General features: G+C 35.8%; 1 protein-coding gene across 1 annotated transcript; it reads right to left on the bottom strand.

Moving 5' to 3' along the window:
• Positions 1-11,198: 11,198 nt before the first annotated feature.
• On the bottom strand, positions 11,199-11,981 carry LOC118641108 (high mobility group protein B2-like). The gene has a single exon (XM_036278161.1). The coding sequence runs from the start codon at positions 11,979-11,981 to the stop codon at positions 11,358-11,360; it is 624 nt and encodes a 207-aa protein (XP_036134054.1). The 3' UTR covers positions 11,199-11,357.
• Between the last annotated feature and the right edge of the window lie 13,519 nt (positions 11,982-25,500).

Here is a 25,500-nt window from a genome sequence, read left to right on the forward strand (position 1 = left end):
ATTGGACAGCTACATGTAAAAAAATGAAACTAGGCCATCATCTGACACCATAGACAAGAATAAACTCAAAATGGATCAAAGACTTAAATGTGACTCATGAATCCATAAAAATACTAGAAGAAACTGTGGGCAACAACATTTCAGACATCATAGGCAGCAGAATTTTCACTGATACATCACCTAAGGCAACAGAAACAAAGGAGAAAATGAACACATGGGACTACATCAAACTAAAAAGCTTGCTCACAGAAAAAGATAAAATCATCAAAAGGGAAAGTCAACCAACGCACTTTATGAGAGAGTATAAATGCCAATGATATATCAGAAAAGGTGTTAATTTACAATATATAGAGAGTGCTCATACAACTCAACAAAAGGAAGACAAAAAACCCAACTGAAAAATGGGCAGAGGAACTAAATTGATACCTCTCCAAACAGGACATACAAATGGTTGAGACATATGAAGAAATGCTCAACATCACTAATCATCAGAGCGATGCAAATGAAAACAATATGAGGTACCACCTCACACCTGTCAGAATGGCCGCCATCAACAAATCATCAAACAAGTGTTGGCGAGGCTGTGTAGAAAAGCAGACTCTAGTACACTGCTCGTGGGAATGCACACTGGTGCAGCCACTCTGGAAAACAATTTGGTGTTACCTCAAAAAATTAAAAATTGAACTTCCATTTGACCCAGTGATCCCACTTCTAGGAATATACCCTAAGAAGCCTGAAACACTAATCAGAAAGAATAGAAGTAACCCCATGTTGATGGCAGCACTATTTACAATAGCTAAGATCTGGAAACAGCCCAAATGTCCATCAGTATACGAGTGGATAAAAAAGCTGTGGTATGTATGCACAATGGAGTACTATGCAGTTGTAAGAAAGAAAGATCTCTTATCCTTTCAGATGGCATAGAGGAACCTGAAAAGTATATTCGAAGTGGAACAAGCCAAACAGAGAAAGACAAGTATCATATGATCTCATTTATTTGTGGAATATAATGAACATAACAGTCTGAGGAATGGGGTAGTCCCAGAGATGTGGAAGTGGTGTACAGACTGACAATCCCCAAAAGAGGGGGTGTTGGGGGAGAGATAAACCACAGAATGTATATGCATGTATGCATGACCAATGGACATAAACAACAAATTTGGGAACAGGGCGGGGAGGGAGAGGAAGGGGTGAATCAGTGGGGGGGGGGGAAACACATGTAACTATAACAAATTAATTAATTACTAAAAAACAAATATTAATTGAGCATATTGTTTTGTGTCAATTTCTAAATTTTCTACTCTGTTCCATTGATCTATCTGCCTGTTCCTGTGGCAGTACCAGGTTGTTTTGATTACAGTGGCTTTGTAGTATAACCTGAAATCTGGTAATGTGATCCCTATTGCTTTGTTGTTCTTTTTCAAAATTGTTATGGCTATGTGGTGTCATTTTTGGTTCCATATAAACTTTTGGAGTGTTTGTTTTAGTTCTGTGAAGTATGTCATTGGTATTTTGATGGGGATTGCATTGAATCTATAGATCGATTTGGGTAGTATAAACATTTTAATGATTTTAATTCTTCCAATCCATGAACAAGGTATGTGGTTCCACTTTTTTATATCTTCCTCTATTTCTTTTTTCAGTGATCTGTAGTTTTCTGTGAATAGGTCCTTTATTTCTTTGGTTAAGTTTAATCCTAGGTATCTTAATTTTTTTTGCTGTGATGGTAAATGGGATTGTCCTTTTAGTTTCTCTTTCTGTGAGTTCATCATTGGTGTATAAGAATGTCATTGATTTCTTGACGTTAATTTTGTGTCCTGCTACTCTTTCAAATTTATTTATTGACTCTAGTAGATTTTTGATGGAGTCTTTAGGGTTTACTATGTACAATATCATGTCATCTTCAAATAATGATAGTTTTACTTCCTCCTTTCCAATTTGGATTCCCCCCCCCCCCGCCTTTTTTTCCTTCATGTCTAATCACTGTGGCTAAGACCTCCAGCACTATGTTAAATATGATTGGCAAATGTGATCATCCCTGTCTTTTTCCCATTCTTAAGGGTAATGGTTTTAGTTTTTGCCTATTGAATATGATGATGGCTGTAGGTCTTTTATATATGACCTTTATTATGTGAATATATGATCCCTCTACGTTACTCAGCGTTTTGATCGAAAATGGGTGCTGGTTATATCATTGTTAAGCATTCTCTGTTCATAGTCTTAGAGCATTGCTATTTACTTTATTGCTCATTTTTACCCCAGATCTACTTATTGTTAACTCTTTTAGGTTGGCTTTAGTGTCCTATTAATGTAGCTTTATTTTTTTTTTAAGCATTTAGTTTCTTGTCAATAGAAGAAGGTGCAGGCTTAAGCTTAGCTCTGTATTTTTCCCTGTCCCAAGGCTAGATGCATTGTTTTCTGAAAGACCTATACTTCTTTTATTAGAAAATGGCACTTAGAAGCCATGATCTAGACACTGATTGTGTTCATTGTTTGTGGGGTGTCACTGTTTCTAGGCTCACCAACAGAATGAAATTAAACAATATATGTATGTACACATATATATCTGTATGCACATATATCAATATTTGTTTTTACTCATTTCTTTATCTATTAAAATAAATATAAATTCATACTGATATATGTGACTTATTTGGAATATCTTTCTATTGATAGTGAGAAATCTAGCTCTCAGTAGCTATGTTATATTAATTTATTTCTTTCAACATCAAGATAAACATAGTCATTTCAAAATATTAAAATAGTATCCCTGTGATAAACACATCTGTAAGCATACCAGAATGTTTATGTATAGTTCTATTATTTTAGCCTGATATATTTTGACAAAGCACTCTTTTTTCAAAGTAACTAAGGTTAGGTATATTTCTTCTCCACTTTTTAAAATATGTCATTTATTCCTAATACATTTTTACAATCTTCATTACATCCTGAAAACCCCCCAATAAACTGGTTGAATTTGTTTTTAGCTTGAAGTGTCTTATGTAGTATTGATGGGGGCCAGATTTTCTGCATCATCCAACATAATAGCTACAAATTGAAACAGTTCGTTTCCAACCTGTGTGTGTGTGTGTGTGTGTGTGTGTGCGCGCGCGCGTGTGTGTGCTTTCTGCTTTACTGTACTGACTAGAATTTTCAATGTGATGTAAATAAAATAATGTCTTTACCTTGTTATCAAACTTGAAGAAAAACATCCAGTCTGTCACCATTGACTATGATGCTACTCATAGGTGTACCTTTTTAGGTTTCTCATATTATTATATGCCTAAATTTTTTTGAAATTTGAACATATTGTATAGGGCAGTAAATACTAAAATGAATATTTAGAAAAAACTTTATATATGAGAACATCTTTCCTTCTGCTTGGCTTTGGAGTGTGTATTTGTATTGACCTATTCAAAGACTAGAATAGGTTTGATGCTTTTATTACATTGGGATTAGGGAGGAACCTCTTTATTGAATGTTTTTTGGGGTAAGGGTTCATAGTTTACTCCATCAGGATTGCCATTTGAAAGAAAATATGAAAAGGCAATAAAAGATATGGTCATAATACTTTCTAGTTATTTCCATTAAGAGAGAGAGTTTATTTGCTTTAAACTTGAATCTGGACTAGGCTTGCTACTTGCTTTCACTAATATAAAAAGAAAATATTGACTTAGGCTTCAAAATACATTGTCATTTTCACTCTTAGTGTTCACATAAACTGTGCAGAAACCACTATATGCAGGAACCCAGGCTAGCCTGCTATATTATGAGTGATATATGGCTTAGTTTCCCTGTGCGCTGACCAACGGTCAGTCAATTGGCAGTCAACTATCAAGTATTTGAATGAGCCCATTAAACCCTGGCTGAAGACAAATGCATGAGTAAATCCAGCCAAAACCAGTTCAGCCCAATTGCCAACCCACAGGATTGACCACAGGCCTGGATGATACATGCAGAATATCTTCTCGTTTTCTTCTTTTGCTTCTATTTCAACATCTAGAGTCAATATGTAGAACTATTGAATTATAAATTCTTTATGGTCCATCTACTTTTCCCCTAGTCTGTGGCTCATATCTTGATGACTGAAAGAAAACTTTGTAATACTTAAAACTCTAGTATCTACCACTAGAGTCTGCTTTAAAGGCAATTGATTTACTGCATATAAATCTGTCTATAAAATTTGAAATGCAGATACCAGCAATGAATCATTTGTCTGAGCTCAATGCCCCAAAGCAGTAAAAGCATTGATTTAAATATATGGACTAATGAGTCAAAAAGCATCAATTCAATATCACATATTACACATTTTATCATTTATTAACCACAGTGATTCCTTTCAAACTTTTTGAGGCAAATTTATCACTAATTTATTTCCATTCTACTCTCTGCTAACTTGATCTTACCTTCTTGCAGATAATTATTCTCATAAAGCCTTAAATATTTTTATAATATCTGAAATTATTCATAGTTAGTAGGGTATCTGTTGTTAATTATATATTCTCTATTTGTAACTGACTCATCTTTACACCAAATATTTAGAATCTTATTATAGCTTTTGTTCTACTCATAGAAACTGCCTAAGTAGAACATATTTTGTGTTATCTAAAAAGGCATGAGTGTCAGAAAAAGATGGCAGTGGGCAGGACCAGAGAGAGGGTGAGTGTGTGAGTGACTATGAGAGTGAGTGGATGTGAGTGTGGATGAACAACCTCCAGCAGAGCAGAAACACAGGGAAGAAGGTTCCTGTGCTATGTATGGGGGAGCAACCAGCTACTGGGGTAAGCAGCTCTTCAAGATGCTTCTCCTTGTGTGGCTGGGAAACACCCACATTTTGGAAAGATCCCTGGTCTTTTCTTGGAGGAGAAAGCAGGGAGAAGCTAGGGTACAGCAACCTGAGCCCACCAGTGCACCTCACATCATCAGACAGTGGACACTGCTGTGCCAACATGGACCAGTGCACAGTAGCAGCACTATCAAGGTGCCTGCTGCAGAAACCACAAGCAGCTAGGAGCCCAGCACCATCCCCCGCAGTAGCAGCCTGAACAGAACCCAGACACCCCCCAGCAACAGAGGCTCGGGAGCAGACATCTATCCCCAGGCAGCAGCAGCACAGATAAGCAGCTGAAACCCATCCCCAAAAGCATCAGCAGAGGCTGAGCAGGAGCTGAGGCACACCAGGAAGCAGCGCTCCCCAGCCACCAGTGGCAGGATCCAGAGCTCCAGTGAGGCCTGCACAATACAGCTTCCATTGACACCAGTGGGGAGCATGGCTTCAGTGGGGCCTGTGCAATACAGCTGCCTACAGAGCTGGTGGGAAGTGCAGCTTTAGAGGGGCCCCAGTGATCCAGCAGCAGCACCTACCAGAACAGACCAATACCAGCTGCCAGTAGTTAATCCTCCAGGACCTACACCAGGCAAGAGAAACCATGCACCAGAATAATCTGGGAGGCACAGAAGCATTATTTGACACACACTGACCTGCCTACACATCCCAACATCCCTCACCGGGTCTAGAACTACCAGATGATTAAAATAAGGAGACAAAGAAATAACACCCAAATGAAATAAAAGGAGGAATCACCAGAAAAAGAACTACATGAAATGGAAGAAAGTAATATGTCAAATAGAAAATTCAAAGCAATGGTTTTAAGGGTGCTCAAACAATTCAGTGAGAACTACAAGCAACTTAATGAGAAGTAAAGAGAACTCAGCAGGAACTACATCAGCTTAAAAAAAGAGGTAGAAGGTATGAGTAAAAACCAAGAGAAAATAAAGAATGACATAGCTGATATGAAAAATACTTTAGAAGGATTCAATAGTAGATTAGAATGTGCTGAAGACCAAATCAGTAAGTTAGAAGACAAGGTAGAAAAAAATGTCCAAATAGAGCAGCAAATGAGGGGAAAAAATTAAAAACAGGAGGAGAGTTTAAGGGAGTTTTGGGACAACACAAAGCATAACAACATTCACATCATAGGGGTACCAGAAGGAGAAGAATCAGAGAAAAAAACAGAGGACCTGTCTGAAGAAATGATGACAGAAAACTTTCCTAATTTGGTGAGAGAAAAACACAAGTCCAGGAAATACAGAGTCCCAAGTAAGATGAACCCCAAAAGACCCACAGCTAGACACATCATGATTAAAACGATAAGCATTAAAGATAAATAAAGAATCTTAAAGGAAGCAAGAGAGTGACAGAAAGTTTCCTACAAGGGATCTCCCAATAGACTGTTAGCTGATTTCTCAATAAAAACACTGCAGGTCAGAAAAGAGTGGCATGAAGTGTACAAAGTAATGAAAGGCAAAGGTCTGAATCCAAGATTACTTTATCCAGCAAGGCTATCACTCAAAATTGAAGATGAAATAAAGAGCTTCACAGACAAAAAAGAGCTAAAGGAATTTACCACCACCAAACCAGCCCTACAAGAAATGCTGAAGGGAGTGTCTTAAGAAGAAGAAAAACAAAAAGAGAGAGAGAGAGAAAAACACAGGCATAAAATAAAAATGGCAACTAATAAGTATCTATCAATAATAACCTTAAATGTAAATGGCTTACATGCCCCAATTAAAAGACATAGGATAGCAGATTGGATAAGAAAACATGACCTATATATATATTTGCTGTCTACAAGAGACCCAACTCATGACAAAAGATTCACACAGGATGAAAGTAAAGGGATGGAATAAAATTTTCCATGGAAATAGAGATGAATAAAAAGCTGGTGTACTCATATCTGATAAGATAGACCTCAAAACAAGGGCAATAATAAGAGACAAAGAAGGTCACTACATAATATTAAAAGAAACAATACAACAAGAGGATATAACCTTGGTAAACATATATGCGTCAAACACAGGAGCACCAAAATATGTTTAAACATATTCTGGAGGACTTCAAAGAAAAGATCAATAGCAATACAATCATGATGAATGACTTTAACACCACACTAACACACTGGATAGATCTTCCAGACAAAAAATTAACAGGGATACACAGTCAGCTAGATCAGCTGGACTTAATTGATATTTAAAAACATTTCACCCCAAAGCTGAAGAATATATATTCTTCTCAAGTGCACAAGGGACATTCTCAGAGATAGACCACATGTTAGGTCACAAAGTAAATCACAAACTCAAGATTGAAGTATCAAGAATCTTCTCAGATAACAATGGCATGAAACTAGAAATCAATTACATCAAATACACACAAAAATATTTAAACACACAGAGGTTAATAGCATGTTATTAAACAATGACTGGGTTACCAAAAAGATCAAGGAAGAAATTAAAAACTTTCAGGAAACAAATAAAAAAATCTATAGGATGCAGCAAAAGCAGTCCTGGGACGTTTATAACACTACAAGCATATCTCAAGAAACAAGAAAAATTCCTAATTAACTTTCTAACCCTACAACTCAAAGAACTAGAAAGTAAACAAAAAGAAATACCCAGAGCAAGTAGAAAAAAGAAAATGCGAAAGTCAAAGCAGAAATAAACAACACAGAAACTAAAAATCAATTCAAAGGATCAATAAAACAAAGAGCTGGTTCTTTGAAAAGATAAACAAGACTGACGGACCCTTTGCCAGATTCACCAAGAAAAAAGAGAAGACCCAAATAAACACAATCAGAAATGATAAAAGTAAAAGTAACAGCTGACAGCACAGATTAGAAGGATCATTCAAACATACTAAGAACAATTATACGTCAACAAATTGGACAATCTAGGTGAAACAGACAAATTTCTAGAAACATACAGTCTTCCAAAACTGAACTGAGAAGAGATAAAAACAAACAAACAAACAAAAAAAAACTCGAATAGGCCAATAACAACTAAGGAAATTGAAGATAAAATCAAGAAACTCCCAGCAAAAGCCTAGACCCAGACAGCTTCATGAGGGAGTTTTTCCTAACATTCAAAGAAGATCTAACACCCATTCTCAAATTATTCCAAAAAATCCAAGATAATGGAAGACCCTAACTCATTCTATGCAGCCAACATAATTCTAATTCCAAAACCAGATAAAGACACTGCAAAAAAAAAAAAAGAAAACTACAGGCCAATATTCCTAATGAACAGAGATGCCAAAATCCTTAACAAAATATTACAAAATTGGATTCAGCAATACATCAAGAAAATTATTCATCATAACCAAGTGGGATTCATCCCAGGGATGCAAGGATGGTACAATATTTGCAAATCAATAAATGTGATATACCACATAAACAAAATGAATGATAAAAAGAAAACCATATAATTATGTCAATAGATGCTATAAAAACATTTTACAAAATCCAGCACCCACTTCTGATAAAAACACTCAGCAAGGTGGGAATAGAGGGATTATATCTTGACATGATAAAGGCAAAATATAAAAAGCCTACAGCCAACATCATAATCAATGGACAAAAACTAGAAGCATTTTCCTTAAGAACAAGAACTAGACAAGGATGGCCACTCTCACCACTTTTATTTAACATAGTACTGGAAGTCTTAGCCACAGCTATTAGACATGAAAAATAAAATAAAAGGAATCCAAATTGAAAAGAAGAAAGTGAAACTGTCATTATTTGCAGATGACATAATACTGTAAATAGAAAATCCTTAAGACTCCATAAAACATCTTCTAGATTTAATAAATAAATTTGGCAAAGTAGCAGGATACAAAATTAACATCAAGAAATCGATGGCATTCTTGTACAGCAACAATGAACTCAATGAAAGAGAAACTAAAAAGCAACCCCATCTACCACTGTGGCAAAAAAATTAAGATAGAAATAAACATAACCAAAAAAGCAAAGGACTTATTCACAGAAAACTACAGATCACTGAGAAAAAAATAGAGGATGATATAAAAAAGTGGAAGCATACACCTTACACATAAATTGAAAGAATTAACATAATTAAAATATCCATAATACCCAAAGAAAATTATAGATTAATGCAATTCCCATCAAAATGCCAACGACATATTTCACAGAACTAGAACAAATACTCCAAAAGTTTATATGGAATCAAAAAACCCTGAATAGTCACAGCAATCTTGAGAAAGAAGAACAAAGTAAGAGGATCACAATACCAGATATCAAGTTATACTACAAAGCCATTGTAATCAAAATAGCCTGGTACTAGCACAAGAACAGGCATACAGATCAATGGAACAGAAAAGAGAATTCAGAAATTGACCCAAGTCATTCTGCTCAATTAATATTTGACTAAGGTTGCAAGAGCATACAGTTGAATCAAAATAGCCTCTTCAATAAATGGTGTTGGAAAAATTCAACAGCTACATACCAAAAAATGAAGCCAGACCACTGACTTACACTATATAAAAGAATAAACTCAAACTGGATAAAAGACTTAAGTGTGACCAATGTAGGGAACAAAATTTCAGACATTTTACTGATACAGTGCCTAATGCATAGAAACAAAGAAAAAAATAAACATATGGAAGTACATCAAACAAAATCTGCACAGCAAAAGAAACAACCATCAAAATGAAAAGGGAAACCACTGTATGGGAGAGCATAATTGCCAATGACTCATCAGATAAGGGGATAATATCCAAAATATATAGAGTACTCATACAACTCAACAAAAAGAAGACAAAAAAACCAATTAAAAAATGGGCAGAGAACCTAAATAGACACCTCTCCAAACAGGACATACAAGTGGCCAAGAGACATATGAAGAAATGCTCAACATCACTAATCATTAGAGATGTAAATTAAGAACAATGAGGTATCACCTCACACCAGCCAGAATGGCTGCTATCAACAAATTATCAAACAATGCTGGCATAGGTGTGGGGAAAAGGGAACTCTAGTACACTGTTGTTTGGAACACAGCCTGGTGCAGCCACTGTGAAAAACAATATGGTGTTTCCTCAAAAATTTAAAAATCAAACTGCCATTTGATTCAGTGATCCCACTTTTAGGAATATACCCTAAGAAGCCTAAAACACCAATCAATAAAAAAATATATGTACCCCTATATTCATAGCATCACTATTTACAATCATGAAGACATAGAAACAACCCAAGTGTCCATCAATAGATGAGTGGATAAAAAGCCATGGCACATATATACAATGGAATACTATGCATCTATAAGAAAGAAATATCTCTTATCCTTTGAGACGACATGGAGGGACCTGGAGAGTATTATTTAAGCAAAAAAAGCCAATCAGAGAAAGACAAACATCATATGATCTCACTTATTTGTGAAATATAATCAACAAAACAAGCTGAGGAACAAAATTTGACCCAGAGACACAGAAGTGTGGTGCAGACAAACCTCAGAAAAGATGGATGTGGGGGGAAGGAAGCAATAAACCACAGAACTTTTACACATGTATGTGTAAACAAGGACAGAGACAATAACACCGGGGAGCGGGGGGCGGGGGGGGGGGGTTGGAGTGGGAGACGAGTGTCAATGAAGGAAAAAAGAGAAACATCTATAAAAAATAAATTAAATATATAAAAATAAATAAATATAATGTTTGAAAACATAAATAAAAAGGCATGAGTGAAACAAGAAGGGGTTGTTAGCACTCCAGTACTTTACTAAGCAACTATTATTTTACAAGTATTTACTCCTTGTCTGCTATAAAAACAAGTATTTCCTTCAAAAGTCCCACATTATTAACTTCAAGGTAAAAACCATACCACTTATTTTGTGAGGCCCTATGTAGTATCAGGCTGCTGATGAGTTAATATAAGTAACATGACACCTACCTCTCAAAAGCACATTCACTCCCATGGACTATACACTCTGCAGAGAATATAGGTTATGGCAAAAGTAGGTTTACAGTTTATTATATGGAAAATAATATGATTAATAAATAATAATACAAGAATCAACTCTGTGTTTTGTGTACTCACAGCTATCAACCTTGTTTTGCCCCACCCTGTACAGTCATATTCATTTTATTGTGGTATATTCTCTATATTGTTTTATTATTTATTTATTTTATAATATACATAATTTTATTACAAAAATTTTTTAAAAAACAAAATGCAACAGTCTAGAAAACCCAAAATTTACTATTGATTCTAATTCTTATGAGTTTGCTGTGCTACCATACCCAATTCAAGAATTTAAAAAGCCATTAAATATTTAAAAACATTTCACATCAGAAGCCTTAAAATCTAACTGTATGTAGTAGCCCGTCAAAAAGCTACAACCTTCATTTTTATAAAAGTATTTTCTCTACAAAGAATCTTAGCTATACAAAAATCTGTACAGTTTTTATACTGAAGCTAATATTGAGCTGCACTTGAATTCACATTCTTAGCAAAACAATTGCCTGAGAGCACACACACATACTCCACACATCATTATAGGATAGCCATTTATTCTTCATCTTCATCCTCTTCCTCCTCCTCATCTTCCTCTTCCTCCTCCTCCTCATCTTCTGGTTCATTCTTCTTCTTTGAGCCTGTTGGCCTGCCAGGGCCCTTCTTTCCCACTTCACTTTTGCCCATGGCACAGTATGCGGCAATATCCTTTTCATATTTCTCCTTTAGCTTAGCTGCTTTTTGTTCATGTGGTTGCTTATCTTTAGCTGACTGTTCAGACCACATTCTACCCAATTTCTTTGCAGTATCCCCAATGGATAAACCAGGGTGTTCACTTTTGATCTTTGGGCAATGTTCAGAGCAAAACAGGAAGAAGGCAGATGGATACCTTTTAGGAGCATTGGGATCTTTTTTCTTTCCTTTCTTATCACCTTTGGGAGGAACGTAATTTTTCCTCTCCTGGTCATAGCGAGCTTTGTCATTCTTTGTCGTATCTTCAAACTTTGACTTTTCCTTTGCAGACATGGTCTTCCATCTCTCCGAGCATTTCTTGGAGAATTCAGAAAAACTGACGGAAGAGTCGGGGTGTTTCTTCTTGTGCTCCTCCCGGCAAGTCTGCACGAAGGAGGTGTACGAGGACATCTTGTCCCTTGGCTTGTTGGGGTTTCCTTTACCCATGGTGACAGGCGGCGTTCACCTGGTGGTAGGTGTCCTCGGAGTCCCACCGTGCGGCCGTGTGCGTCCGAGACACTTTCCTCACTGGGCTACGGAGTGAACTGATTTCTACCTTGTTTTATTTGACCAGGTCTACACATATTTTCAAAACAAAATTTTTGCACTCCTTTTTGACCTCCCCAGGCTCACAGTAAACAATTTATTTTTATGTGATCTGATAACATTGCACATAGCTATATAAATGCATATAGTGTGTGGCATGGTGATTGCCCATTTATGTGTTAGATTCATTCAAGAACAGAGACCTTGTCATTTAAAGAATACCTAGAACACTGTACTTTATTACTTTATAAAGTTCTAAGAACCATGATCATCTAACATAGGTCTAACATCTGATTTTAAAAAATTAACGAATACCTGGTGAATAAATTAGTTTGAGCATTATGTATGTAAGTAATGAACAGAACATAGCAAACACAGTTACTGCCTCCTGGAACTGACAGATCACTGATGGAGGCTAAACATCAAAACAGATTATTTATTTACAAAATAAACACAGAACTTCAATTAGAAAGCTATGGAGAAAAATGGAACTCCATTTTTAAAAGAGAACCACCTCAACATAGCATATGAATGCTCAATAATATTTGGGTAATATCAAGTAAAGTAAAAACAAAATTAAAGTACATATACACAAACACACATACCACTTTACATAGAAATATATATATCAAGAATTAAGTCTTTTTTTAATGTACAATAACATTGTTAATACATGGAGATTAATTTTAAGTTCATATCACATTAATTGCTATGTTCATGTCCTAATGGAGTGGGTTTTATCATCATCTTTTGTCAGTCTATATACATTAAGGCTAAAAACTGTTTAGAGTATATTGTCTTCAGCAATAGAAAATTACTATTAAGCTCATGGAGCAGGCATTGTTTATAGTTAATAACCCTTTGTTCAAGACAATGATTCATGCATTCATTGAGCATTTGCTATGCAGAATGCACTGTTACAAGATTTTTAGTTTGATTAAGGAAATGGAGAAACAGCGGTTGAACTTATTTCTATCTCAAGTATGAGAGGCCTGAAAAAGTGTAAACATGAGTCTAAAAATGCTGGTATACTGTGGAAGTCTGATAGGTTTTTATCTCTTTGAAATGTCATCAATAAGAAAGGAATCAATATCTATGATCCAAGTTTAGGTAATGGGGAAGGTAAGATGCCCCCCAAAGCAAGTACAGATCCACATAAATCTAGAATCAAACATGGTTAATTACTAATAGCTTGGAATTCAAAAGTCAGAGACCATCTGAGATGTTCAGTTATCACAGATTGGCAGAAAAACCAGACAAAGGAAAATATGAAATATGTGTTGGGTTTAAGGTAATAAGAACAGGCTCTTTATGAAGCACTAGTGCTTTATACTTGCAAATGTGTTCCCACTTGTCATTAACTAATTAAGGCTCAAAGGTTTGTCATTTATGAATACAAAGCAAAAAGAATATTGTAGGTCAAACAAAAATATTATTAACATTAGCAAAATGCCATTTGCTAATTCAAGGTGTTAGATTATAGCGAATGCTTCTATTGTTCTCAATAATTGAATATAAAAATAGAAATAACCTGTCATTAAAAACATATAGGAATTAAGATTTTCCCCACTAGATTACTGAGTACACACTTTCTGTTTGCCTGATTTCCTATATTTGGAACCTATGCTTTTCATTATCAGTCTAATAACTCTCTTAACCAACTCTCAGTCCATGGAGTCTGTGATAGGCTTCCTACCCATACCAGCCCTGCCCATTTAAAAGAAGTACATGACCCTGATATGAAGAATCAAAGTCTGATTCAGACATCAATCTAGGTGCTATGAACTAAATGTATTTGTCCCCTTCTAATAGTCATATATTGAAACCTTATGCCCTGTATCAAAGATTTTCAAGTGGTGTGCCACAAGGATTTTTAAAACATGAAATACCTGACAATTTATTGAGGGACACTGACCTTAGATCGTCAAGTAAAAAATCAACAGTGGCCAACACAACAATAGCAATCCAAATGTGAATGCCCTGATTTGAACCATAAATATATAGGTCATAATAGAGTTGTGTCTACTAGTCTTATTGCATAATAAAATTGCATCTGATTGGTTAATTCTTGGTCCAGAAATTTTTACGTACAAGTATAGGTACCTGATATTTTAAAGGTCACTTTGGATCAAAAAGGGTAAATAATTACTGTTATCTTTTTTCTAAGTCAATTAAAATTATACTTTTTGTATTTTGGTCATATTGGCAAAAAAATATGTGTTTTGGTGTTTTGCAGAATTTGAATAATTAGTGTGACATGAGATAAAAAAAAGTTTGAAAATTGCTGCCCTATATAATGGTATTTGTAAAGGGGGCCTTTGGGTGGTAACTGGGTAACAAGGATGGCACCCTTATAAGTAGACACATGAGAGAACTTGCTCTCTGTCTCCCCACCATGTGAGAACACAGCAAGAAGAAATCGATTTGCAAACTGGAAAGAGGACTCTTACCAGAAACTATATGACCATGCTGGCACCCCAATTGCAGGCTTTCCAGCATCCAGAACTGTGAAAAATAAATTTTTATTTAAGTAACACAATCTATGCTATTTGTCAGGTAGTCTAATCTAAGACATTAAGAAAAATCAAGCAAAACAATAAAAAATCATTTCAGAGATAAAAATATTGGCCACCAGAACTTCAATATACATTTCTCATAGTCAGAGAAAGCTACAGAAGGAGCGAAGAATCACGTTTAGAGATAGAAAAACTGACTGGTACTTTTATTTACTTAAAGTGCCAAAATTGTGCCCCTCTCTGTATCTATTCCTCTCCCTAATGTTAGTTTACAGCTTCCACAATCAACAGAAGTTCATTCCCAGAACCTCTTTAATCTAGGTTGGACTTCTAACTTTCCTCGAGTAATGGAATTTGTCATAAATATCATTGGACCTGGTACCAAGCCTAATCTTAGGCCTTATACTTTATATTGTTCTGCTTTTACTTATGGAACCCTGCCAAGGTCATGTGCTCAATCCTGGGATTAGTTTTCTGGATACTGGGCATGTGGCCCAGTCATACGTATAGCTTCAGCTGACATTAAGCAAACTTCAAGAAGCAAAGCCACCTAGTTGATTCACAACAAACCATGACCAAATGTGAGGTTAGCTGAGATGAAAACTACCAGCTACATAGACCAAATTTTTGACCTACATAATCGTGAGCTGCAGAAATATTTATTCTTTCAACCACTAAGTTTGGGGTAATTTGTTATGCATTAAAAGCTGATACTTTAATTCAGAGATTTTCAACCTTTTTCATCTCATGGTACACATAAAGTAATTATTAAAATTACGTAGCATGCCCAAAATATACATTTTTTGCAGATCAGACAAAAAAAAGGTACAATTTTGATACAATCATACAGAATGGTTATTGTTTTGTTGGCTGTTGTCATTTTATTATTTGACAATCTAAGGGAAAAGAGGTCAGTGCCCCTGAATAAATAATCAGGTATTGGATGTTTTAAAAGTTTTGGAGGCACATCAGATGAAAATTCCTGCTTTAACCAATGTAGTAGAAAAGAGATCAAGTCTGGATGTTATTGCTTAATCCCAGAGTTCAACTAGCTTTCCTTCAACTTTTTAGTTTCCTTAATGAATAAAGTCCCCCCACCTAATCTAGTATAAATTAGATTTTTGTGACAATTGCAACAGGAAAAAAATCCTTGTTGACTCACATACTAACCAATGTGTGTGTTCTCAGTTTCTATCCTTTCCATTATTCTACCTGCTACAGATATAAACATATTACTCTGCTGCATAAAATGCCTATATGGCTCTGGCTGGTTTGGCTCAGCCATTAGACTGTCTGCCTGTGGTCCAGAGAGACCTGGGTTTGGTTTCCGCTAGGGGCCATATCTCAGTTGCAGTTTGTCCCCCACCCTGGTTGGGTCATGTGGGAGGCAGCCACTTGTGTGTCCCTTTCACTTCGATGTTTCTCTCTCTCTCTCTCTCCTTCCTACTCTATCTGAACAAAAGATGGAGAAATGTCCTCGGGTGAGGATCTAAAAAAAAAAAAAAAAAAAAATGCCTATATGACTCCTCATCTCTTCTTCAGTATATCTGAAAATCTTTACATGATCCTCCTCAATTGATACACTGTATAGGTCTTGACATTAATTAGTTGTCATACAGACCCACACTCTAGGATTGTCACCTCAATCACTATCATTAAAATACTTCAAAAAACTAACACACCCCCATAGTTTTTATGCATAACGTTCTCTTTGCCAGAAAAATCCTTCCAATTTGTCTCCCTAACTCGTCTTGAGCAAACATTTTAAAAACATTATAGGCTTTGTAAAGAGAACATCATTTGTGTTGTGATTTAGTGACGGTGTTCTATCTGCCACCTGCATGACCAACTAGGGCCGGGACAAACTGCAACCGAGGTACGTGCCCTTAGCAGGAACAAAACCCAGGTCTCTCTGGACCGCAGGCTGATGCTCTAATTGCTGACTAAACTGGTCAGGGCAACACCATTTATTAAAGAGGCTGTCTTTACAACATTGTATGCTCTTGCCGCTTTTGTCATATATTAATTGAGCATAATATCTTGGGTCTATTTCTGGGTTCTCTGTTCTGTTCTCCTGGTCTATATGCCTGTTCTTGTGCCAGTACCAAGCTGTTTTGATTATAGTAGCTTTGTAGTATAACCTGATATCCAGTATTGTGATCCCACCTACTCTGTCCTTCTTTTTCAAGATTATTAACATAAAATGTCTTATTTTCCCCCAATTTGAAACTATTCAGCAATAGATGAGTCGCACATTGAAGTAAGACCAGGTTGGAATCACGAGCCCAGCCTATTTTCCAGCAATGCAGGACATGTGTTAGATGCCTCTAAGTCTGCTTTCTCAACTGTAAAGTGAACACAATAGCACGTATTGCCCAGAGCACAAGGTTGTTTTAAAAATAAAAAGATATAGAAACTGTTGATTACTTTGAAATACACAATGCCTTATCACATGAAAAGGGATATCAAAATGAAAACACTGGATGGCATTTCTGTCTCTCCAACATCTGTGAGTCATGAATGTCTCTGGTCACATTGGTGAAACAAGGGAAACAAGTGGTAATGCCATGCAGATGAAACAGATTGTGACTTTTTCTTTTCCAAAATATATCATTAATTTCTGTAAGTATATGTATTATATCCACATAATACATATATTCTGTGTGTGTGTGTGTGTGTGTGTGTGTACCAGCAACATTTATGGATGCTGCTTATTTGAGAGGACTGCTTTAAGAATCAAATGATGCAAGAAATTAACACTCACACAGGCTTTATCAACCCAGTAAGTGCTCATTAAACAGTTATTGTTGATACACTTACTGTTTCTACTTGTTTGAATACCTATACTTAGTGCTGAAATGCAATAAGAAAATTCAAGTGATCAAGTATAGGAGAATTAAGGCTGAAGCTTATGTCCTAAAAAGTAACTAAAAATAAAAATTTAAGTATACTAAGTAAAGAAGATATTAAAATTAAAAGACAGTGTGGAATCATGTTACAAGAGTATAGTGATGAAAATTGCAGTCAGATAATAGTGCAATGAAATACTAAGCTCTGGTTCAATGATGCACTTAAGCACTTACAATGTAGTGTTTCCTAAATTCTCTTAAAAAAAAAAAAAAGCCTAAATATTAATGAAAGTAAGGCATATAAATTTGACAATTATAGTATCCCAGGACAAGCAGTAATAGCCTAATGGCATAATTAGAAAGGATCCTATGTCATAGACATACTACTATTAAACATCACTCAGATGTTGCCATTTAAAATTGAAGTCTGCCCCAAACTTGGAAGTATGGTAGTTTATATTTCTCTTATCACCACTAACAAAAAAGTGAAGAGTAATCTCACCCACAAAATGGTGATGGTGTAGGTTGCTAGTATCTTGTTATATCTCTCCAACGTAGTCCATACTGACATATTTTTTTAAGGAAAGTTAATTTTTAAATATGTTTTTATTGATTTTTTTAGAGAGAGAGGAAGAAAGAGGGAGAGACAGAAACATTGATCTGAGAGAGAAACATTAATCGGCTGCCTCCTGTACACCCCATACAGGGTATTGAGCCTGTAACCTGGACATATGTCCTGACTGGGAATTGAACCAGTGACCTTTCAGTGCATGGAAAGACACTCCACCAACTGAACCATACCAGCTGGGGTTCATGCTGACATATTTAAACACAAGTTAATTGAAAAGGGGTGACCTATCTCATAAAATTTTTTTGAAAAGCTAATTCAAGAACTTTTCTTTTTTACTTCTTCTTGATACTTAATACCAGGGAGTAGGCTCCCATTTATAACTGGTTTTTAATAATAATAATAATAATAATAATAATAATAATAATGTAAAAGTTTATTCAAAACATATTCAAATCATAGTAGGTGTGTACCTATTTTATAACTTAACCTTATCTCTCTTGCTAGCATGAGCCCCCCTATTTTTCTGAAATAACACAATAGTTTCACCATGTAAAAAAGGACCAGAACTACCCATGAAAACCAAATTATTCCTCACAGAAATGTCAACTTTCAGCTTATTGACTCGACATTCTCTCCTCTCCTTGTCTAACTTTGCAACAGACTCTCCTGTAGTAGACTCTCCAACTACAAGCAGCATTAAAGAGTTTTAAAGCTAATGCAGTGGTTATAAAACATGACATTTTAAATCTCACTCCAAGGTAAATATTTCATTTGAAAGGAGAAGTAAAAAGGAGGTAGACACAGGTGAATTACAATTTAAACGTACATTTATGTTCAAGATGTACGCTCTGTGGTGGTATAAGCTTGCAGGGGACGGAAAGGAGACAGTGTGAGTAAGGAGTGAAGCATGCAGCCTCTGCAGTCAAACTAGAGGTCCAGATCCCAGGCTCTCTACTTTATACCCCTAGGATTTATACTCATTGTGCCTTGTCTCTTCTCATCTGGGCAATGGCAATAAGAATTGATCTTGCCCTGGCCAGTTTGGCCGGTTTGGTGGTCTAGAGAGACCTGAGTTTGGTTCTTGCTAAGGGCATATACCTCAGTTGTAGTTTGTCCCCGACCTTGGTTCGGTCAGGGACCCGTGGGAAGCAGCCACTCGATCTGGTTGTCTTCCCAGTAATAAGGCAAGAAAAATAAATAAAAGTGATTGAGATTAGAAAGTAGAAATTACAACCATCTGTATTTACCAACAACATGATTGAGCAGAAAAACCAATAAAATCTATAACAAATGAGTAGATAAAATAAGTGACTTTAGGAAGCTTATAGGATACAAGCAATATTAAAATCAAGTAATAGAGAGATATGCCATGTTTTTAGATTTAAAAAAAAGAAGAAGAAGAAAAGGAAATAGCTGTATTACTTTGGTCTGACCTGCAAAGCCAAAACAGGAATCTTAAAATAATAAATTGACAAATTGGGCATCTGATCATCAAGGACACTTTTAGAAGAATAAGAAAACAAACCATAGCCTGAAAGAAACTTTGGAAAGCCCATATTTGATAAAGGTCTTGAACCCCAATCATAAAAGAACTCTCAAAACTCACAACAAGAAAACAACCTACTAAAAAAGGCAAATATTTGAAAAGGCACTTTGCCATGGAAGATATATGGATGTCAAATAAGCGTACAAAAATGTCTTCAAATTATTAGTCATTATGGAAATGTAAATTTAAATCACAACAAAATACAACTGCACAGGACTTAGAATGACTAAAAGTGGAAAGACTGATCATACCAAGTATTGTTGAGGATATTGAGCAATTGGACATCTCAAATTACTGGTGGGCATGGAGTAGGACACAACCAATCTGAAAAATTGTTTAGCAGTTCTTAAAATTTTATACATATACTAGCATACAATTTATCCTTATTCCATTATTTACCCAGTGAAATGTTAGCATATTTTCATACAAAGACTTGAATACAAAGATTCTACATTGTATGATTCAACTTGCATGAAACACTAAAAAATGCAAATCCATTCAATGTTTGACTGGGGAGGGAGGAAAAGATGGAAAGGAGATTACTAAATGACAAAAGAAAACTTCTGAAGATAATGGATATGTTTATTAGCTTGTTTTTTTTTTAAAATCCTCATTTGAGGACATTTTTTCATTTTTTGTTCAGATAGAGCAGGAGGGAGAGAGAGGAAGAGAGAGAGAGAAACATTGATGTGAAAGGGACACATCGAGTGGCTGCCACCCGCAAGACCCAACCAGGGCCGGGGACAAACTGCAACTGAGGTACGTGCCCTTAGCGGGAACCGAACCTGGGTCTCTCTAGACCGCAGGCCAACACTCTAACCGCCGAGCCAAATCAGCCAGAGCTAGCTTGATTTTTGTGATAGTTTCAAAAGTGTATATTTATGTGCAACTAACCAAGCACTTTAATGTGTGTGGTTTTATTATATGTTGATGATGTTTGTAGAAAACAAAGTAAAATATATTTGGCTGATATGTTAAGGGATGTTAGGATTCCAGCACAAAAAGCAAATTCAGTAGCCCGAGTAAGGAATTACCATGGTTAAAACCAACATGGAAACATTGAGCACAGAGAATGATGATAAGATTCTAGAAATATTTGCTAGAAGAAACGGTATATATTTCTAACACACTGGATAAGGGGTTTTTAAAGAAAACAAAGGGATCCAAATAACTCTAAAATGTGTGTGTGAACTCTTAGAAATGTTGTCCTGGACCATTTGCCTCAGTGGTTAGAGCGTCAGCCTATGAACCAATGAATTGTGGGTTCGATTTCTAGTCAAGAACACATACCTGGGTTGCAGGTTTCATCCCCAGCCCTGGTTGGGGTCAGGTGGGAAACAATCAATTAATGTGTGTCTCTCACATAGATGTTTCTTTCTCACTCCCTCCCTTTTTTCCACCCTATTTAAAATCAATAGAAAAATGTCTTTGGAAGAGCATTAACAAAACAAACAAAAATATGATAGATGTAGCCCTAGCTGATAAGGCTCAGTGATTAGAGGTCAGCCCTTGGACCTTTAAAGAGTCATGGATTTGAAGCCAGTCAAGGGCATGTACCTCAGTTGCAATTTGTCCCTGGCCCTGATCAGAGTCATGTGGGAGGCAACCAGTCGATGTGTCTTTCTCATATCGATATTTCTCTCTCTCACCCTCTCTTCCTCACTCCCACTCTATCTGATGATAAATAGAAAAATATCCTTGAATGAGAATTAAAAAGAACAATAAAAATAAAATAAAAAATATGTAAATGAAGATGGAGCAGACTGAGTGAAAAAAAGTTTTGTTTCCAGGGCTTATTAGGAGTCGTTTTCAGAGGTTAATTTTACATCTCATTTAAATATTGAATGAAAATGTTTAAAACACAGTTAGATGTATATGCTTGAAGTCCAAGAGTGAGGCCTGGATGGTAGACACAAAACTGGCAGTTGACATAGAAAGATATTATGGTAGTAACACCTGTCATAGCTAATAGCATATATTGAGTGTTTACTGGGTGCCAGGGTCAATGTTTTAAGCCCATTTCAATCAATCTTCTCTGAAGTTCTGTAAAGTCAATACATTGACTTTGGCCAAAATCTTATAGATGAGTAAACTGAACTTTAAATTGTCTGGAGTGGTAAGTGGAAGAGAAAGAGCTTATGAGACATCTCTCTGAAACTGAAAATTGACTCCCTAACCCTCAGACCCTTCTGTTACCTCCCGCAAAGCCAATATTTTTTAACACCAGATGGGGAGAGCTGGCTAGAAATACAGATGAATGGAACAGGTGGATAAAGTAATTTATGTAAATCTAAACTAAACAAATGGTAGCAAAAACACCAAGAGCAGTCCATTCTGACTGAGGAGATTTGGGAAGTCGACGGAAGAGGGTCAGAATGAGTGCTGCAAGTAACAAGATGCTGCTGGGTATGAAAGAGGCATACCACAGTAAAGATGACAGGACAATGAGAGCAATAACTAGAAACATCCGATGGCCCATCGAGACTAGACAGAGATAAAGAATGAGGCTTGGCTGGGCTGTAGGATGGGTAGGAGAGGCATTTAAAGAGATCCGAGGAAGCCAGTGCTGCAGCATCTGCAAGTGGGTGGCACTCTTCACTCAGGTCTGCTGTGGATCAGAAGCAAAGACTATATATCAGTCACACATTGTCACACATCGAGGATATGACTAGATACAATCTGTGGCTAAACAACTTCCTAAAACTCAGGAAACTTTCTCCCAATCATCAGTCACTAACTATTTATTAATAAAATTAAAAGAATCTGTCACATATATTATGTACCTTTTTTTGTCCCTTACTATAAATATAATTACTATTTTCATCAAGAAGAAACTATGACATTTTCAAGATTCTACATCTGCTTATTTAAAATAAAAGTGTACTTAGTTTAAGCTAATTCTTTTATTAAAATGTGACAGATTTCTGCTATATTATAATACCAATGTTAAAATATTTTACCACATATTAAGATATTGAATATTTTAGTCACTAGAAGGACCTTGGGGATCTCCTAAACTAAAGAGTTTTTTTTTCTTTCTCATTTTTAAAAGAACATCACTGAAACCCAAGTAAACTGTGAAATCGGTAATAAAATGTGGAAATCAAGATCATTTACAATTCTTCCATTATTCAAATTTTCTCTGACCACGATTCATTCAAACTAAACCTCACTCTGTTTTCTGTAATTGGAGCATCATGAAACTACTTATCTGAGCCAACTATACATGTGCATTGCTTAGGCATTTCCTCTATTCTGAAATGGTCTGTATATAACAAAAATAAAAAGTAAAAATTAAAATTAAACTGATTGGCAACTTACTATACTGGACACTGCATTAGACATATCTGTATTTATTTATGAGAATTTCAGACATCGTGTCCTTGAATTCTTGTAGTGACCTTGGGATATAGGTACTCTGAAGCATTCTTATTTGTGTAGGAAGAGTCTGAGAGACATTTAAAAGCATCTATGATTGCACCGGATTTCATGGACAACATGCCTTAGAGCCTGAATTCTGCACGTGGTTTGTCCAATGGCTGAAGCTTTCCCTCTGAACTAGTATGTGATGTGGTCATCTTTCTAGCTCAGCTCAGAGGTACCCAACCATGTTAACTAGCTCCATATGCATCTCTATCACTCATGAAAAACAAATAATCCCCTCTTTTTATTGAAAGATGATCCAAGAAAATAAGAGCTAAGAGTAGTATATAAGTTTTGCATTCTATTTTTCTTCTCACTTATCATTCTTATAAGCTGAAGCTTCATGACTTAGAGTATGAGAATATTGCAAGCACCCTTCATATCCACCTAGATCCTGTCTTCTATTTGGCCAAACTCAGGCTTTCATGAACTTCATTTTTGTGGTCAACAACATGCAAGTATCTTGCAGTTTTATTGTTAGGTGAGTAAATTTTGTATTATATACATAATATATATTTCAAATATATATACATATTTTAAATATAATATAAACTCATGTAACTGCTTTTGTGAAACAAAAGTAAAGCAAAATAAATATTTTTTATTTTGTTTCACAAAAGCAGTTACATGAGTTTATATTATATTTAAAATATGTATATATTTAAAATATATATTATGTATATAATACAAAATTTACTCACCTAACTTACTTTATTTCACTGTTAATTTTTTAAAATTAATATTTGTTACAGATGTTTCTCCTTTTCCCCCCACTGATTTCCCCCTTCGCCTCCCTCCCAGCCTTGCCTCCAGCTTTGTTGTCCATGTCCATTGTTCATGCATACATGCATATAAGTTCTGTCATTTATCTCTCCCCCAACACCCCCTCTTCTGGGGATTGTCAGTCTGTACCCCACTTCCACATTTCTGGGACTACCCCATTCCTCAGACTGTTATGTTCATTATATTCCATAAATAAGTGAGATCATATGGTATTTGTCTTTCTCTGTTCGGCTTGTTTCACTTAGGATGATACTTTCCAGGCCCCTCCATGAAATCTCAAAAGATAAGAGATCTTTCTTTCTTACAGCTATGTAGTATTCCATTGTGTATATGTACCACAACTTTTTTATCCACTCGTCTACCGATGGACACTTGGGCTGTTTCCAGATCTTAGCTATTGTAAATAGTGCTGCTACAAACATGGGAGTACATATATTCTTTCTGATTGGTGTTTCAGGCTTCTTAGGGTATATTCCTAGAACTGGGATCACTGGGTCAAATGTAAGTTTAATTTTTAATTTTTGAGGTAACACCATATTGTTTTCCATAGTGGCTGCACCAGCAGTGTACTAGAGTCCCCATTTCTCTACACCCTCGCCAACAGTTGTTGTTGGATGATTTGTTGATGGCGGCCATTCTGACAGGTGTGAGGTGACACCTCATTGTTGTTTTAATTTGCATCTCTCTGATGATTAGTGATGTTGAGCATTTCTTCATGTGTCTCTTAGCCATATGTATGTCCAGTTTGGAGAGGTGTCTATTTAGTTCCTCTGCCCATTTTTTAATTGGGTTCTTTGTCTTCCTTTTGTGGAGTTGTATGAGCACTCTATATATATTGGAAATTAACCCCTTATCTGATATATCATTGGCAATTATGCTCTCCCATACAGTGGGTAGCATTTCCGTTTTGATGATTGTATCTTTTGCTGTGCAGAAGCTTTTGAGTTTGATGTAGTCCCATGTGTTCATTTTCTCCTTTGTTTCTATTGCCTTAGGTGATGTATCAGTGAAAATTTTGCTTCGTATGATGTCCAAAATTTTGTTGCCTACATTTTCTTCTAGAATTTTTATGGATTCACGGGTCACATTTAAGTCTTTTATCTATTTTGAGTTTATTTTTGTGTACGGTGTAAGTTGATGGTCTAGTTTCATTTTTTTCTGCATGTAGCTGTCCAATTTTCCTAACACAATTTATTAAAGAGGCTGTCTTTACTCCATTGTATGCTCTTGCCACCTTTGTCAAATATTAATTGAGCATATTGCCTTGGGTTCATTTCTGGTTTCTCTGTTCTGTCCCACTGGTCTATATGCCTGTTCTTGTGCCAGTACCAGGCTGTTTTGCTTACAGTGGCTTTGTAGTATAACCTGAAATCTGGTAATGTGATCCCTCCAACTTTGTTCTTCTTTTTCAAGATTGCTGTGGTTATTTGAGGTCTTTTTTGGTTCCATATGAACTTTTGAAGTACTTGTTCTAATTCTGTGAAGTATACCGTTGGTATTTTGATGGTTATTGCATTGAATCTACAGATTGCTTTGGGTAGTATAAAAATTTTAATGATGTTAATTCTTCCAATCCATGAACAGGGTATGTGCTTCCACATTTTTATATCTTATTCTATTTCTTTTTTCAATGACATGTAGCTTTTTGGGAATAGGTCCTTTATTTTTTTGGTTAAGTTTAATCCTGGGTATCTTAAATTTTTGGCACAATAGTAAATGGGACTGTTTTCTT

Source organism: Molossus molossus, unplaced genomic scaffold (genome assembly GCF_014108415.1).
Source record: "Molossus molossus isolate mMolMol1 unplaced genomic scaffold, mMolMol1.p scaffold_m16_p_25, whole genome shotgun sequence".
NCBI classification, from domain to species: domain Eukaryota; kingdom Metazoa; phylum Chordata; class Mammalia; order Chiroptera; family Molossidae; genus Molossus; species Molossus molossus.